General features: G+C 41.0%; 1 protein-coding gene across 2 annotated transcripts in view; it reads right to left on the reverse strand.

Moving 5' to 3' along the window:
• The window catches only part of LOC135878876 (AF4/FMR2 family member 1-like), a 143,648-nt gene that overhangs the window by 10,848 nt on the left and 116,198 nt on the right, over positions 1–16,602 (reverse strand). For both annotated transcript variants that reach the window (XM_065404597.1, XM_065404598.1), the window contains 5 exons: positions 16,063–16,099; positions 15,503–15,554; positions 4,685–4,739; positions 4,522–4,559; positions 1,725–1,881 (listed from right to left, as the gene is read on the reverse strand). In XM_065404597.1, coding sequence (XP_065260669.1) covers positions 1,725–1,881; positions 4,522–4,559; positions 4,685–4,739; positions 15,503–15,554; positions 16,063–16,099 — 339 coding nt within the window. The remainder of the gene's footprint in view (positions 1–1,724; positions 1,882–4,521; positions 4,560–4,684; positions 4,740–15,502; positions 15,555–16,062; positions 16,100–16,602) is intronic.

The raw sequence follows: 16,602 nt of genomic DNA on the forward strand, positions 1-16,602 counted from the left end.
TTTTTTTTAAATTTTCAGTGAAGACTTCACCTGAGAATTGGACCCATAAGTGTAAGAGTGTCCCCAGATTGCTGGGTTCTCGTTGATGCTTTTTATGCATCCCTGCTACTGCCAGCTGTTATTTGTTTGTGGTTCATGCTTTCCTACATATTTTCATTGCCAAACACCACCTCACTAAAGGTTGTAAGAGACCATAAAATAAAAAGCAACCGCTGCCAACAGGTTTTAAGCAATCACTTTTGTCTGTGATGAAATTTTCTGTATGTATACAGTAAGTAAAATGTACTAACAGCCTTGCTCTCAAGTTTACTTTAGGAGCTGCTGAAAGGATGAAATATAGCAAGAAAAGGACATAACATTTAATGGAAATTAGCTAGTTAGTTCTTCTCCTTTCCCATCACCTATTAATCTCAAGACAAGACAGCTAGGTTTATATATAGGAACAAAAGCATAACATTTATTTCCTTCAGACAGCACCTGAATTTTATCTGAACTTTACTCAAATGAAATCAGCAATTACACAAATTGGTCTGAGAAATGGGAATGGAGGTGTATGTTGGGAATGGGGTGGAGAAGTATCTGTTTTTCAAGATTCCCAAGCTTTTTGTGCCAGTAAATCTCAGTTTTGCCTGTGTCCAAATAATCTTCCTATACATGTGCTCCTACACTTGTAATAGGAGAAAAAATTAGATTACAGGATGGAAGAGGGTTGGGGAGAACAGAAGAAAATTTAAATTGCTATACCCTGACTGATGCATAAAGTGCTGCTGAATCTGCATGTATGATCAGAAATGTAGCCCATGGATAACATTTTACACCATTCTGCTAATTTGGAAACATTTTGTAGGTTCCCTCTTTCCCCCACCACACCACTGACGGAGAGAGAAAGTGCTCCAATGACATGTTGCACAGAGCACAGCACTGCGCCTAACGCTTAACAGGGACTTGGAAAATATATTTTCATTTCGGAAGCAATTTGAAAAATGCATTTGGTCTTGATTATGAAACTATGAAGCATTATCTTGAGTTTTGTTAACTTGCTTTGCCAACTAGGTCAATAAGGCCTCCAAAGCACCAGTAGGGCAGAAAAGCAAGCCAAACTCAACAGCAGTGAGTCCAGGCACATTCCAATGGAGACGTCCTACAGGTCTGATCATTTCAGACAAAATCTAAGAGAGAGGTTTCACCTCATCAAACACAGCTGCCATTCGATTTCAGAAGGAAATGCACTATTCTAAGACAGAACAACCTTACTTTAAATAGCAAAAAAACTGGTTTCACCATAAAACAGCCCTCAAATAAAGGATCCATAATAATTACATACATAAAGATGAGCCTGAAACATTGAAGTCAAACACTGACCCAAACTACCGGAAAGTTTGGATGCTGGGGGTTTGGTCCTGGCCCATTTCTAGGGGGAACACTGAAGGCCATACTTGAAATGGGGAAGAGAGAGCACTAATCATGCAAGGATTTTGAAACATTCTTTCCGAAGCCCAATTATCCTGTTACCAAGGACTATTTGACTTTCAGAGCTTGTTAAACAGCAAGTGAGAAAGTTCATGGAAGCGGCGTGTGGTTTATAAGAACCTGCATATAGAGGAGGATGACATTTTATCCCAGGGCTGCTTCCCTGTAACTATTTTGGTATTCGGTCAGTGAGGAGTCAGAGGCGGTAGGCTTCATTAAGCCTCGCTACCTCCCATACGTTCACCACACAGTACCTCAGACGTAGAAGTTCTCGGTGGCTCGTTTGCTTCGCTGTCACTCGAACTGCTCTCGCTCTCCGAATCTGAGGAGCTGTCTGAGTCACTGGTGCTCCCTGACTCCGCACTGCTGGAATGTGCTGATGCCACACTCTCAGGCTGCGATTGTGAGGCACTGCAAGGCCATCAGGAGATAAAATTAGAAAGCAGCATGGGTGAAGGTTTTATATTTGCATTGACGTGACAACATTCGGAATTAAAACAACTTACATGTTGGCATTGGTGAGAAGGCAAAGAGAATTCATTACCATACCATAGAAGAAAGGTAATGGCTCAAAATAAACCCTCCCCTGAGCCAGATGAACTTGTGAGCAAAGTTTCACCTGGTACCATAACAGGTTGGGAAGCTCTATTTATATGGCAAAAGTAAAAACTGGCACTGGAGATTTTTCAAGTCTAGTTTTCTGAAAGACCAATACTTAATGGGACTGACAGATGCCAGTTAAATAGCTAAAAAAGTACAAGAGAAAATTAGTTTTCCTGAAAAGGTTTTACACACACACACGCACGCACACACACACACACACACACACACACACACCCCTCTCTTCACTGTATTTGCCTCCTTTGGTTTCCGTTTCATCAGAAGCATTACCTAGTTGAACTGCCATGCTAAAGTGGCATATTACCCCCAGAACACCCATCCCCCTCAGAGCTCACTTCTGAAGTCTACTTAAAACAGAAATGTACTAAGTTCAGTGGGAGTTGGGACTTACAAGCACAATGCACGTTTTGGAAAGGGGTAAAAAATCAAAATCATGGTGTTAACCTAAGAAAACTCCCACGTCAACACTGATACGTTTGCATGAGTTGCAGCCAGCTTTCTTGGTGATCCAGACTCATACTGACAGAAAGCTACATTTTAAGTGCTCTCCCAGAAGCAAATTGATTATCACTGCCAAAAATTGTCATGCCCTTGTCTAAGTCTGACTTTGTAGACCATTATTCTTTGCTTGAAGAATATAGTGAACAGGCCAAAAATGTGGTCTATATTTAAGCTGTCTCCATTTGGAAGGGTTCTGAGCTTTTTTTTTTTTAAATCATATGCCCATGCATTCCACCTTGAACACGGCTGCTGACTAGCTGCTTAACAGATTGTATCAGCAATGCTCAGCTGTCATATCAGGAGGAGCTGAAGGAACTTGAGGTCTAGTTTATCCCTTTGCTGGCTTCTTAGTGACTTAAAATCAGATGTACACATTACTTGCCAATGTAGTATTGCACAGAATACCAGCTCAAGAAGGAAACTCAACACACATTGGTCTATGGGGGCGGGGAGAGTTAGAGGTGTAAACCCTTGACCTATTTATCCAGCCCGAAGACAAAAGGAAATGTTGCTTTCTCTTAAAAAAAAATTTTAAGGCCAATTTTCAGACCTGTATCAATGTTAGACACCTAAGTCCAAATTTAGGCATCTAAAGACAGACTGATTTTCAGTGGTGCTGAAGTCTATGATAGCTGCAGGTGCACACTTTTGAAAAAAAAAATCAAATCAATTAATTAGGTACTTTAACATTACGCACTCTGGCCCAAGTTCTCAATCCTTATAGTTGCAATGACGACCTTACAGGCATATCCTCCTTACCCCTCCCCCCACACACACTGTTAGCCTAAAACAGCAGCTTGCGAAAAGGTTAGAAATATCTCTATTCATCCCAGCTGAATGTTAATTCTGAAGCTCTTAATGATTGTTGAGTTTCAAAAGCACAAATGGTTAAAAAAAAAAAAATCAATGAGAGTTAGGCAGATGACTCATTTGTGCTTTTGGAAATCTCCCTAAAACACCTGAAATAATATAGATGCATTAATGCATGTGTATTTATCATATGCAGTTACTTCAACTATGCACATAAATTGAGCAACATGCACACGCAAGTGGCAAAGTAAGCCAAATGACAAAAATAGTGGAGGTCCTGAAAATGCCATCTTTGCCCCATTGAGAGCAGTAAAAACTCTAATAACTGAAAGGTCTGTTATTTCATAAGGACCATGTTTCTACTCTTGACCTCAGTACAAACCTCCTATTATTATCCACAGGAGCTCCACTGGGGACTGAGGGTAGCATTTGGCTCTGACAACTTTATAGCTTTGGTCCACTGACCACAATGAAAAACTTAATTCAGCTCTTTCCATAGCTTGAGCTTGATTCACTTGTATTATACATTGCATACATGCATATACATACATACATACATACATCTATCTCAAAGAGCACACGAGGACAATACATTCTCATAACTTTCCATATCAGATGAGTTTCTCCTCTGACTTGCGTGATCACTTTAATTAGTTGCCTTTTGACCAATGACTTTTACACCACACTAGAACACAAATAGCAACCAGATTAATTTATATTTATTCAAAGGTTTCAAATATTTCTTGACTTCAGTGAAAGCTGTAACAAGAGTGTGAGCAACCAGAAATGAACCTCAAAACATCAGCTAAACCTGGCTAAGCACTGCAACCAATGAATTAAACTTCCAGAATATGCTAATCAGTCAGTCAATACTTTTCCCTTTGCCATCTAATTCGCTCTCTCATTCAACTGTACAAAGTACTAAGGGCCAGGTCCTCAGCTGGGGCATATCGGCAAAGCTGCTTATTTTAATTCCATGAAGCTACTTCAATTCACACCAACTGAGGATCTGCAAAAATCAAAATAACCTCCATCCTCCCCCATTAACTGCGGAGTACAAAATATCAGGCTCATTTTCTTTCCTGTTGCTCTAGTTAGCAGTTTTGGAACAAACAGTACCTTGGAGGAGCAGATGAGGGAGGTGGCTTTTCAGAGACCTAAGAATTTAAAGAAAAAAAGAGGAGGAGGGGAAAGGTTAGGTTAAAGAGCTTAAAACAACAGATCACATTGATTTAAAGGGATTTCTGTGTGTGTAGTATAATATGAAATGTCCAAAACTGACCCGATCATCATCACTGTCTTCACTATCGCTGAGCTGGAGGTCATCTTGTAGCATTCTGAAGGATGAAAAAAAAAGGAGGGACATATAGATGGACATGCTTTAAAAAGGCAGACTCTAATAACAAAACTTGATCCTTCCAAAGTTGCGTGTCTAGTTCTGATACCATACTTCAAAAAACCATCGGGATTTTGTTCCAAAATTTAAAACGTTCTAGTATTAAATGCCATTATCACCTGAGCAGAATATAATACATTACCTAGCCTTTACATCTTACACATCTCAAAGTATTTACAAAGGAGGTCAGTAGCATCGTACCCATATCACAGATGAGGAAACTGAGGCACAGGGGAGAAGTAACTTGTCCAAGGTCACCCAGCCAGCTATTGGCAGACCTAGGCATATGTGACGGAGTAGGGAGTGGGGTGGATTGACCTGGGAATGTTGCGTGGGAGTTTTACTGGGACTGTCTGCATTGGTGATGGGGATATCAGAGTGTGACTTCACTTGAGGGACTATACCTGAGCATGTAACCTGAGCCCAGGAGGGGGGTTGGGGTCAGGTGACACCTTTGCCTGGGAAACTAGACAAAGGCTGGAGGGGAGGGGTGGAAGGGATGCTGGGTGAGACTGCTGGAGGGGGTTTCAGTTTGGAGCTGGCTGGGGAGGGAGGCCCAGATGGGGTCTAAGCTCCCTGCCCCCCAAGATGGACACGACCGAGGGGGTCCTGTTGTCTGTACCTACAAGCTCTGTTTTGGACTGTGTTCCTGTCGTCTAATAAACCTTCTGTTTTACTGGCTGGCTGGCTGAGTCATGGTGAATCGCAGGAAGTAGGGGGTGCAGGGCCCTGACTCCCCCACACTCCGTGGCAGCATAGAACTCAGGTTTCCTAAGTTCCAGTCAAGTGCTCTATTCACTAGGCCGTGATGCCTCCTGATAGAATAGTAAAGTGTTTTGCAGACACTAGAAGCAATGTATGGGCATTCACATTGTTTTTCTTGGATTGTGATTACTTCCATTATCACATCTTTTTGCAGCTGAAGTCTTCAAATCAAGAATGCCTAAACCAATGCCAAGTACAAGCTGAAACCCCCTTCTCCCCCGCAATCTTCTTCCTCCTCTACATAACAGGATGTCATGCTCCTGCACATCGCACTAGGAAATGTAACATTTAGTGCAATAAAGAGAAATACTAATAGACAAATTCTGCTCTGATGTCACTGGGAGCAGAGAATGTGCATGCATCCAAGAACAGAATTTGGTCATAACTTATTCACAAATATGTAGATGACTATCACAGAGTATGACTCTTCCAGTTGTCTCACAGCATTAAGAAGAAAACAGTGCCTTGAAAAGGAGGGCAAAAAACAGCTTAAGTCCCACTGCGTTTTTTTCTTCTTTCTGATGTATGAAGGTAGCCTGAAAGTCTATTGACCAAAAAAATCCTCCTAACTCAAAAGACTAGAAATTCAGGTCTTAGCTACCCTGAGATGGAGTACGGCAACCAGAGAACTAGTGAAATGATATTTCAAAAGATGAGAGGGAAAGGAATGTTTATTCAGACAGTTTAAAAAGCATCCTTTGTTTTAAATACCTGTTCAAACTAATGCTGAACGATCATTTGGGAGAAATGATTGCTCTGTTAACACACCAACACCCCCAGCTTTTTAAGGTGTGAGAACTCAGAGTAAATTTCTCTGGGACCCCCAGGAAGTCCTCCAGCAAAACCCGGGAAATATAAACTTGACATTCCTGATATTTCTCAACAAAGTTTTGAAAAATCTTGTCAGACATTCATTTTAGTTTGTACAGAGCCTAGCACAATGCGATCCTGGTCCATGACAATGTCTCTCCTATGTGCTACATTAATACAAATTATAAATAATTAGAATAAAAAGGGGCAAAGAAGTCCAACTTTTAAAAAATTCTTTGTAGGTCACCTTTAAAGACTTAAAGCAGTTTGATATTAAGATGCTGTGAATACACTACAGTAAAAGCTTAAATAAACTGAGCAATTTCTTCTTTTCAGATACCACCCCCCCAGCTAGACAAATAAGCAAGAAGTAATCTCACATTTACAAAGTGCCCTTTATACCAAAGCACTCGGCAAGCACAGATACATACACACTTTCACAAATCATTTCTAAACCACTGAAATATGACGAACTGGGCTGTGGAACTTGGCAGCTGTTTAACAACAAACGCACACTGCACAGCAGTTTAGGACAGGAAGCGGTGAATCCCAAATCCAAATGAAACTGCAGGAGAAATTGCCTGGTCAGTCAGATAAGATCTATTTTAACAGTGAAGCAGCAATTGGCAATCATGGTAGAACAGTAAACCACGATTTCTCTCAGAGCACACGAGGTTTTCAAGCACCAAATTAAATGACCATAATTCTAAAGGTAATGAGAAAAGCTACACCTTTCCCTTAAATGTATGAGCATGTTGCTGCCATTAACAGTAATGGGGAATTATGCATAGGGAATGAACAGGGAATAGACTCAAGTGATAGTTTTGAAGGTTTTGTTTATTTGTGTTGCTTGTTCTGCTTTTACAGTTTCCTTTAAAAAGAGTGTTAACAAATCACCCTTCTCCATTCTAGAACACAAGCACCTTCAGCTACACCACGGGAAAGTACAGTTCGTTTTCAGGAGTCAGGAAATAGGATTAAAGAAAACCCCTCCAAAAGCATTTTTGCACTTTTGGAAGCCAACCCACCTTTCTAGGATACCTCCCACCCAAGTCAAGCAAGCTATCTGAGTACCTGTAAAGCTATTGTATTAAAGATTAAACTTCCTGCAATCCCCACAAAAAATACAAGACATACAGTTACACAGGAGTTCTTGTGTACCTGAGCATAGCTGTTGTCATTGAAATCAGCCACTTTTTAAGTCTTTGCTAATGAAAATAAATCCTAATGAAATCTGGCTCTTCAGCATCTAAGTTGTACAACAAAAACTACTCTGTGAAGGAGAAGATCTGTCAAGGGATGTCCATATAGCTGCAATCCCAGAGGGTATCCTTTTGATACATACAGGGAGTTAATAACAGGGTTCTCTGAATTCTTTATTTTATTTCCTGATTCCATAAAATAAGTAAATATTAAATATATTGATGTAGAACGCTCCAAAGAAGAAAGAATAGGCGAAGTCTATTCCATAACTCTAGAAACGGACAACTTCAGACACCTCCAACTAAACGCTAACATTTTTGAAACTGAATAGTAATGTCAGATGTCCAACCTGTAGCACCTTAGAAAGCTTATTTTCAGAAAGTCCTGAGCACCCACGCACTGAAAATCCAGCCCCTTTAAGGTGCCTCAAGTTGGACTCTCATACTAAGAGACCCCAAATTACTAGCCACTTTCGAAAAATCCCGTTAAACTCTTAAATGGAGGAAGCCAATTGAATTACATATTGCAAGTCAAAAATTTCTTTACCTAAATTATTGCTACCATCTTTCATTATTAAAAGTATTTTAAAGAGCCAACTTGTTACTATTTATGTTGTTTGTTTACTTCTTGCATTTTACGGAGTTTGGACAGTTTCACTTTTATATACATTCAGCTTTACATTAAGATTGTCAAGTGTTGAGTTATAAACAACACAGTGAAATGTATCCATTGCTTTTTCCCCCCTCTCTGGAAATTTCTAAATTCCTGAAAACAAAGTGAAACAAAGGACTGGCCATGCCAGCCTTAACCATACCGCTGCAATGTTTGAATGACAGTGAGCCGAACAGAGGTTCTTTGTATCTCTGGATTGGGTAAGTACTCCGTATGCTGTTGGTGGTAAAGTGTAATAAATCTTTACTAATCTCATTTTTAATGACGAATTCTTTTATTTGAACATGTTCTTGCAGCTGTTAAAGCAGAGTTAAAAGAAAAAAAATCTGCTTTAAAATGCATGTGTTCCTATGGGATTCTTACATGAGTCAGAGCTTACTGGAAGTTAAACTACTTTGATCCATTGCTTTTTGCATATGCACTAAATTAACAGAAATATTTTCCCCCCTCTTCTCACAAATTCATCCATCCTCCCTGCAAAACCTGTGCTCCAAACCAAGGTTCTGATCCTACTAACTTTACTCACTGAGTAATCCTTACTCAGGCAAACAGTCCCGTTGCAGCTAACTTGCATGAGTAAGGGTTTGCATGATCAACCCCTAAGCAAAGCTACAAGAAGTCTGTTTTTCAGAGAAAGACTAAGCTATTCGAGTATCTGAACTGTCTTTTCCCATCAACCTACATATTCCTGCTTTCTTGTTGGAGTCAGAGGGCACGTCTTCACTACCCGCCGGATCGGCGGATAGCAATCAATCTATTGGGGATCGACTTATCGCGTCTAGTGAAGACGCGATAAAATCGATCCCTGATCACTCTGCCATCGACTCCGGAAATCCACCGCGGCAAGAGGCGGAAGCGGAGTCAACGGCGGCGCGGCAGCGGTCGACTCGCCGCCGTCCTCACAGCCAGGTAAGTCGACCTAAAATACGCGACGTCAGCTACGCTATTCACGTAGCTGAAGTTGCGTATCTTAGGTCGACCCCCCCACCCCCGTAGTGTAGACCTAGCCTAAAGCTGGCGTGTCCTTTTCTGAAATCAACATATTGCTAAAAGGTGCTAGAATGACCACCTTGCAAACCGAAGTCCTCTAATTAATTACACGTTTCAGAGTAGCAGCCGTGTTAGTTTGTATCCGCAAAAAGAACAGGAGTACTTGTGGCACCTTAGAGACTAACAAATTCCTTAGAGCATAAGCTTTCGTGGGCTACAGCCCACTTCTTCGGATGCATATAGAGTGTGTATATATACTCCTCAATATATGTTCCACTCTATATGCATCCGAAGAAGTGGGCTGTAGTCCACGAAAGCTTATGCTCTAATAAATTTGTTAGTCTCTAAGGTGCCACAAGTACTCCTGTTCTTTTTAATTAATTACAATACAGCATATGGTCAGCAGTAATGCAAGGATCTACATACACTATCCTGTCTTAAGTGACTTCTAGTTTACGGGTGTTTAAGTCTTCAATCCATCTTTCTGATGGGACTGCCAGCCAGAATGGCTGTTTTTTTCTGGAGGGCAATGCAGCCAACTGTTCTTTAGGAATTAGATGGGACATTTGGGGAATTAGTCATTATAAGGTGATAACTACCACCTTGAGTAAACTCTGAGCCAGCCAGAAGAATGCTTCATACTCCATTACCAATTTCAAGCCACAAGTTTCAGGCTGCCCAGATGTTTTAAAAAAACCAAACCCAATTAGGAACTTCTTTAAAGTCTGGGCTACAGATGCATTTCCTTCCCAGGCAACTGGACAATGTGGGAGAGAGCACTAAGACTATTAGGAAGTCCTCTTTAATTTTGCATTATTTTAAGAAGTGCCTTCCACTTAAGCTATTAGTAAATGAAACTAGTTGGTTGGCTCAACAAATAATGCTTCAAATGAGTCATGCTTTCAAATAGATAACCAGATAGCCAGTTTCCTACATAACATTTCAACAAGTTGTTAAATAGCCCAGTTAAAGAAAATAAACCCAGACTAATATTTTTAAGACTTTAATTAGCTCAGGAGTTGCCATGTTTTTAGGTGTTGTCACATTCTATTCTGTAGTCTGTAGAAACTGCAGCACATGCGCACACAGTCATTCTCTCAGAAAACCTATTAAAAAAGCTTTCTTAGGGAAGCAGTTCTAAAACTAATGTAGCATGCCAGAAAGGCACAGCTCCACTGAATGCACAAGCTGGACTCTCTCTGCAGGCCTGGTTAGCGACACATTAGCAAGAATGAACTTGGCATCTCCTCTTCTAAAAAGAAAGGCTACTTCCATTCCAATGAAGCCAGGTGCTAACTTAAGGGCCTTATTCAAGAATGAACGCCATCTGGGAAATCCTTGTATGTTCTGTATAGCTGAATGCTTAATTTGGGCACACAGATGCATAGGGATTTCAATCTCTAATTAACCAGCACAAATGCTGTTTGTTTTCAGTCAACTACACTTCCTAACGTGAGCTACTCTAAGCGGCTGAATTTTCAGACAGTCACGTGTATTTTGAAGAGCAAAGGAAGAAAGTGCCATTGTATAAATGAAAACAAAATTCAGAGATGCATCAGTTCAAGAAGGAGGCGTAATTAAATCTCTGGGCAAATCATGGGTTACACCATTAGATATGCAAATCTAAGTCACTTCTCCTTCACACTGACTGGCTATGCATTTTGGTTGATTACACTTACAGATATCTCGGATACATCAGCGTCTGAGCAAAAACTAATTCTCGTGCCCCGATAAAGCAGTCACCATTAAAAGACACATTTAAAATTAGATATTGCTGGGTGGCATCTGAGAGAATCAGCTTCTCTTTATTTCTAAAATAAAATCATTCTGGGGGTAATGGCTTGCAAACGTTGGACCTGATCCTTCCTTAAGTTGCACTTTGAGTAGTCATTCACACTTGTGCAAAGTGCATGAAGAACAACTCGCTCAGCATTTACCTTTCACTGACACTGGTGGGAGCATTTTATACTCACTGTGCCCTCTGCAACTGTCAACATGCAAGGCAGTGGAGAATCAGGCCCATTGACTTCTTAATGGTTTCTATTGTACATCAAAAATAACAGGAGTACTTGTGGCACCTTAGAGACTAACAAATTTATTAGCGCATAAGCTTTCGTGGGCTACAACCCACTTCTTCGGATGCATCCGAAGAAGTGGGTTGTAGCCCACGAAAGCTTATGCTCTAATAAATTTGTTAGTCTCTAAGGTGCCACAAGTACTCCTGTTATTTTTGCGGATACAGACTAACACGGCTGCTACTCTGAAACCTGTTATTGTACATCAAGCAGCTATAATTTACTTCGTTCTGGTAGGCCTTGCCTATGCTAGGGAGTTTTAGCAAGAAAGGCTCACCAGTGCTACCTCTGGTTCAGCTGCACTGGTGAGAGCCCTGCCTTTCTTTAACTGACATAGTGCTACAAACACTGGAAGCCATCACAGCTTAGGCTATGTTATGTCTCCCACTGATTCAGTACAGCGGGGATATATATATATTTTTTTAAATGAAATTCCCTAATGTCCTTAATGATGGGAGAGAAGCTACGGAACTAATAGGCAGAACCTCAGAGTCGCTGTGTGCTAGAAAACTGACCCTCTTCCGACAAGAATTGTCAGGAAAGCGTCCCGCTGAACTGGTGTTGAAAATAGTTTAACTACCAGCGTAGAGGAGATTAAGCACCACTGCTGCAAGCCTGGGTAAAACTTCTATGCCTGCCTACGCTAGGGAAATTCTGCAAAAGTCTCCTACAAAGATAGCAGCAATGTTGGGAGTCCCACCGTAGACAGGATGTTGGCTACTGCCAGTGTTCTATGCACCGTATCAATTAGCGGTTCCAAACAGAGTTAGAAAACACGATGTCTACGCTAGGGCTCCTGATGTTACTACCACCAGCGGAAGTGAACTTGGAAGTTGCTAGCTCAAAAAACAATAGCGGTGAAGCCCTGGCAGCGCTGCCCGAACAACACTCCCTGGGAACCTGAGTCGCACTTGAGTGGCTGGACTGTGCTGCCACAGTTTCACGGCTCTCGTTCGCTGATTCGAGCTAGCTAGACCAAAGCTAGCTCTGGTCTATCTACATGTGCTGCAGTCACACCTGTGATTCCAGCAGAGAGACACCCTGAGAAAGTGAAGGGGCCCTGGAGCTGCTGACACCGGTACTTGGAAAGGGACGAAGTCATTGAAGGTGGGGGGGAGGGGGGGAGAGAAATCGTTGGTGGGAAAGCAAATGGCAAAAGAGAGGGAAGAGAAGCAAGGTGGCTCAATCTATGAGATTCCAACCTGAGACCCTTAATATGGGATGAAAGGACAACTAATGGGCCAAGATGGCAATTGGGTATGTTTAACAGATCTTGCAGCACTCACATACAAAATCCCTTCAGGCTCAGTTCAATTGGGCAGGAAAGCCAGAGCACAGGCCAGTTCTGATTTTTCCCCATCCCTGTTCTGAACAACGTTAAAAAATGCCTAAATTCATTGCTAGTGGTTAAAACAGAGTTGGGCTGGGGGAACCTCTCTCCAGTTTGTAACATTCAGGGCTAGTCTGCACTGGCAATGTTAAAGTGCCAGTGCTTTAACATGGCTTGCATGGTCGCGGCAGAGCGCTGGGAAAGAGCTCTCTCAGCGCTCTTAAAAAAACCCACCTCCATGAGGGCATAGCTCCCAGCGCTGGGAATGTGGCTCCCCACGCTAGGGCACTGACTACACTAGCGCTTTACAGCGCTGAAACTTGCTGTGCTCAGGGGGGTGTTTTTTCACACCCCTGAGCAAGAAAGTTGCAGCACTGTAAATTGCCAGTGTAGACAAGCCCTCAGAGAACAACATTCCTATCAGTAACATTGTGTGGCTTTAAATACTGCAACAATTGCTAAACATAAAATGATTCAGCAATTTTCCTGCTATTCGAATTGCCTTTGGGTAATTCAGCACTCGTTACTTGAAACTTACTCTTACATAAGGCTCAGAATCTATCCATACTGCCATCTGGTCTGGTTAATCTTGCAGGACTAAATTTCATCACACAACAATACTTTGAAACAGTTATAATTAACCTAATTCACTGGTTACTCTTTTCACCTGCTACTAATGCTACAAAGTCACTGTATTACAATTATTAACCTTCTCTACACATATTGAAGAGCAAAATGAATCACTTACTAGCTGGCTTTCCCTACCACCCCCCAACTCCTTAATCCTTTTCAAAATATAAACACTAAAACTCAGATTTTCAAAACGCTCAGCCATGGCCCAACATTGGAGTTTACTTCAATGGAAGCAGAGTTAGGCCAACACTGAGACCTTTTGAAAAATCCTACACTAAATCAACCTGGTCCCAATATTCCTGTATTCAAATTAGCAGAGAAAGTATCATTGTGATTCCTGATACCACTAGGAGGATTTCAATGTTACATACAAAGGCCTTGACTCCTAAACCATATAGGTGGAACCCTCTGCCTTGAGGAACCCCACTGATGTCCTTGGGGCCACACTGCACATCTGATTGTATGATTGGGACCACAGGGAGTAGAATGAAAGGATCGGTGTTTTATATAATCATATCTAGGCAAGGATTCCTAAACTTTTGTAAAAATCTTATTTTCCAGTCTATAAACTAGTTCTTTATCAGTGGCACAATGTAAGGCTTCTGAAATCCAAACACCCACTTGGCTAAAAGCTCTGAAAGAATTAAGCAGTTCTAAAAAACGAAAGCTAAATGGATATGTAAATTTAGGAGAGCAATATTTTGATGGAATAAAGATATACTCAAAAGTTTTCTTATAAAACAGGAAAGGATTTAGTGGAGAAAATTCTTATTTCACACACAGAAATGAGGTCACAAAGAGTCACTTCTACTTTTCTTTTCATCAAGAACCATTCATCAATAGTTTATGTGCTGTCATAATAGTTTTCAGTGTCAATAAAACTACTACAACAGTTAAACCAAGTTATACCCAGTAAAAATGTTTTGTGGACTAGAAAATCTCTCTCATTCAGATACAAATGATAAATTTACTGATCTTAGAAAACACAACTAACAAAGAGAACAGAGGCAAAGCAAATAAGTAGCCAAGAAATAGAAAGAAACCCTCATACTATGCAGCTGGCTAACAGACTGTTTGCTACAAACACTGAATTTTTAATATTTGGTTTAAGCACAAACGTACACCCTAGTTTTCAGAAGCAGAAATAAAGACTTTCTGGTTATTTGAAAGATTAAAAGAATGATTCACCTTTAAAACAAATAGGAAACCAGCAATAAAGTCATTCAGGAAACTTTTCTTTTGGATAACTGAAAAGAATAATCCAAAAGACCAATATTATCTCTATAATCATAGCAATATCATTATTGGTCTTTTAATAATTTTAATCTATAGTTTCCCAAAATCCAACAGCACACTAAGTGCTATAAAAATCTGAATTTGAGATTGTGAGGATTAAGTGCTTGACTAATAAATCACAACTGAAAGTACTTCTGTCTAAAAGAAAGAATGGTACTGGGTACTTTACTAACCTTTTAAACTAGATACATGAAAGGAAACAGAAGTACATTTGCATTTAAGACAAGAGCTTCATGTACTATTTGTAGTTCAAACAGTGTGAGGTGTGGCTAGATATTAAGCAGTGATAGAGGCAGAGAGAAAAACCTCAAAGCATATGATCAGTAATACTGAAAAAACCCAATTCATTAAGAGCCTGATCTAATGTGCACTGAAGTCTAATGTAGTCTTTCCATTGACTTCAATGTGTGTTGGATCAGACCCTAAGTTTATTGAAAGAGGATTGCTAAAATTTCAATCTCCACAAAAATCCAGTAAACCAGGATTTAAAACAGGTAATGCCCACCATAGGCGCTGACTCTGTGGGTGCTCCAGGGCTGGAGAACCCACGGGGAAAAATTAGTGGGTGCTCAGCACCCACTGGCAGCTCCCCGCCCCCCTGCCTAGCTCACCTCCGCTCCGCCTCCTCCCCTGAGCGCGCCGCATGCCCGCTTTTTTCCCCTGGCTCCCAGCGCTTGTGCAGTGAAACAGGGCGGGGATTTGGGGCAGGGGTCCAATATGGGCAGGGAGGGGGCAGCATTGGGGTGGGGACTTTGGGGGAGGGGTTGGAATGGGGGCGGGCAGGGGCAGGGAAAGAGTGGAGTCAGGGCGGGACCGGGGGGGCGCGAGCTCCCACCGGCACTGGGGAAAGTTGGCGCCTATCACGCCCACCATAATTCCATAACTGCAGCTCACTGAACACATCACCAAGAAGTGAATCTGGTTACTTACGATGTTCCTTGCTGTGAATTAGGCAATGTTTTTGAAGGTGCATCATACTGCTCTGTAAAACCAAAGAAACACAGTTGGTGTTGTCTACCTCATTTGTGCCATATTTTATTGCACTGACTTTTTATTTGTGTTTCTAAACAACTTGATCTTTGGGTCAGGAATTTTCACAGACATATGATGCTGATCCAGCATAACACCCTGGCTATTGACCATTCAAGACAGAGTTTCCTAATATTGTATAGTTTTATATCCATGAAATAAATATATAACAAAGATCAAGGCCCCAATTCAACAAAGCCCTCAAGCATATGCTTAAATTTGAGTATGTGCTTAAGTTCATCCCTACTCAACAAAGTCCTGGAATTTGTGCTTCTAAATCACTTAAATCCTTTTGAAAATCTCTCCCCATGTCTCACACACACACACACACACACACGCACACACTCTCTCTCTCTCCTCCCTCCCCCCACTCACCCAACCCACCCACCACCCGCACCCTGTATGGATGCTCCCTTTATAATATCAAGTCTGGTTTGGATTTTTTTTTTCCTTTTACTTACTCTGATTCTGTATTACAGATCCAACAAGCTGGGATTCCTAGAAAGAAAGGAAGAATAAAAGTTAAAAATTAAAATGTTTATAAAAAGTTGAGAGAGACAAGGTGGGTGAGGTAATGTATTTTATAGGAACAACTTCTGTTAGTGAGAGAGACAAGCTTTCAAGCTTACACACAGCTCTTCTTCAGTTCTTTCAGAGCACTAAACCTAATATAGTATTAATTATAGTTGTCTGTTTGCAGTTATCTGCATTTTGTTTCTGGAGGGGTAGGCTCCGATTTTGTAGAGGTGTTGAGCACTCATTCACAGCTCTGAAGAACTTAAAATAGACTTCTGAATATTTGGCACTTCTGAAAAACCAGGCCCAACAGTTTAAACTGAGTTACCTATTATTATATGAAAATCTGTCTTCTTGGTGGCTGACCTTCTGTCTTTGTAATGATGCAGAACCCTAAGATGTACTGAGATAGTTTATCCTGGACAAGAAGGAGATGTACTAGTAATGTCAACAGTACATATATTATTGGTATATTATTTTTTGAA

The sequence above is a fragment of the Emys orbicularis genome, chromosome 5, assembly GCF_028017835.1.
Source record: "Emys orbicularis isolate rEmyOrb1 chromosome 5, rEmyOrb1.hap1, whole genome shotgun sequence".
NCBI lineage: Eukaryota > Metazoa > Chordata > Testudines > Emydidae > Emys > Emys orbicularis.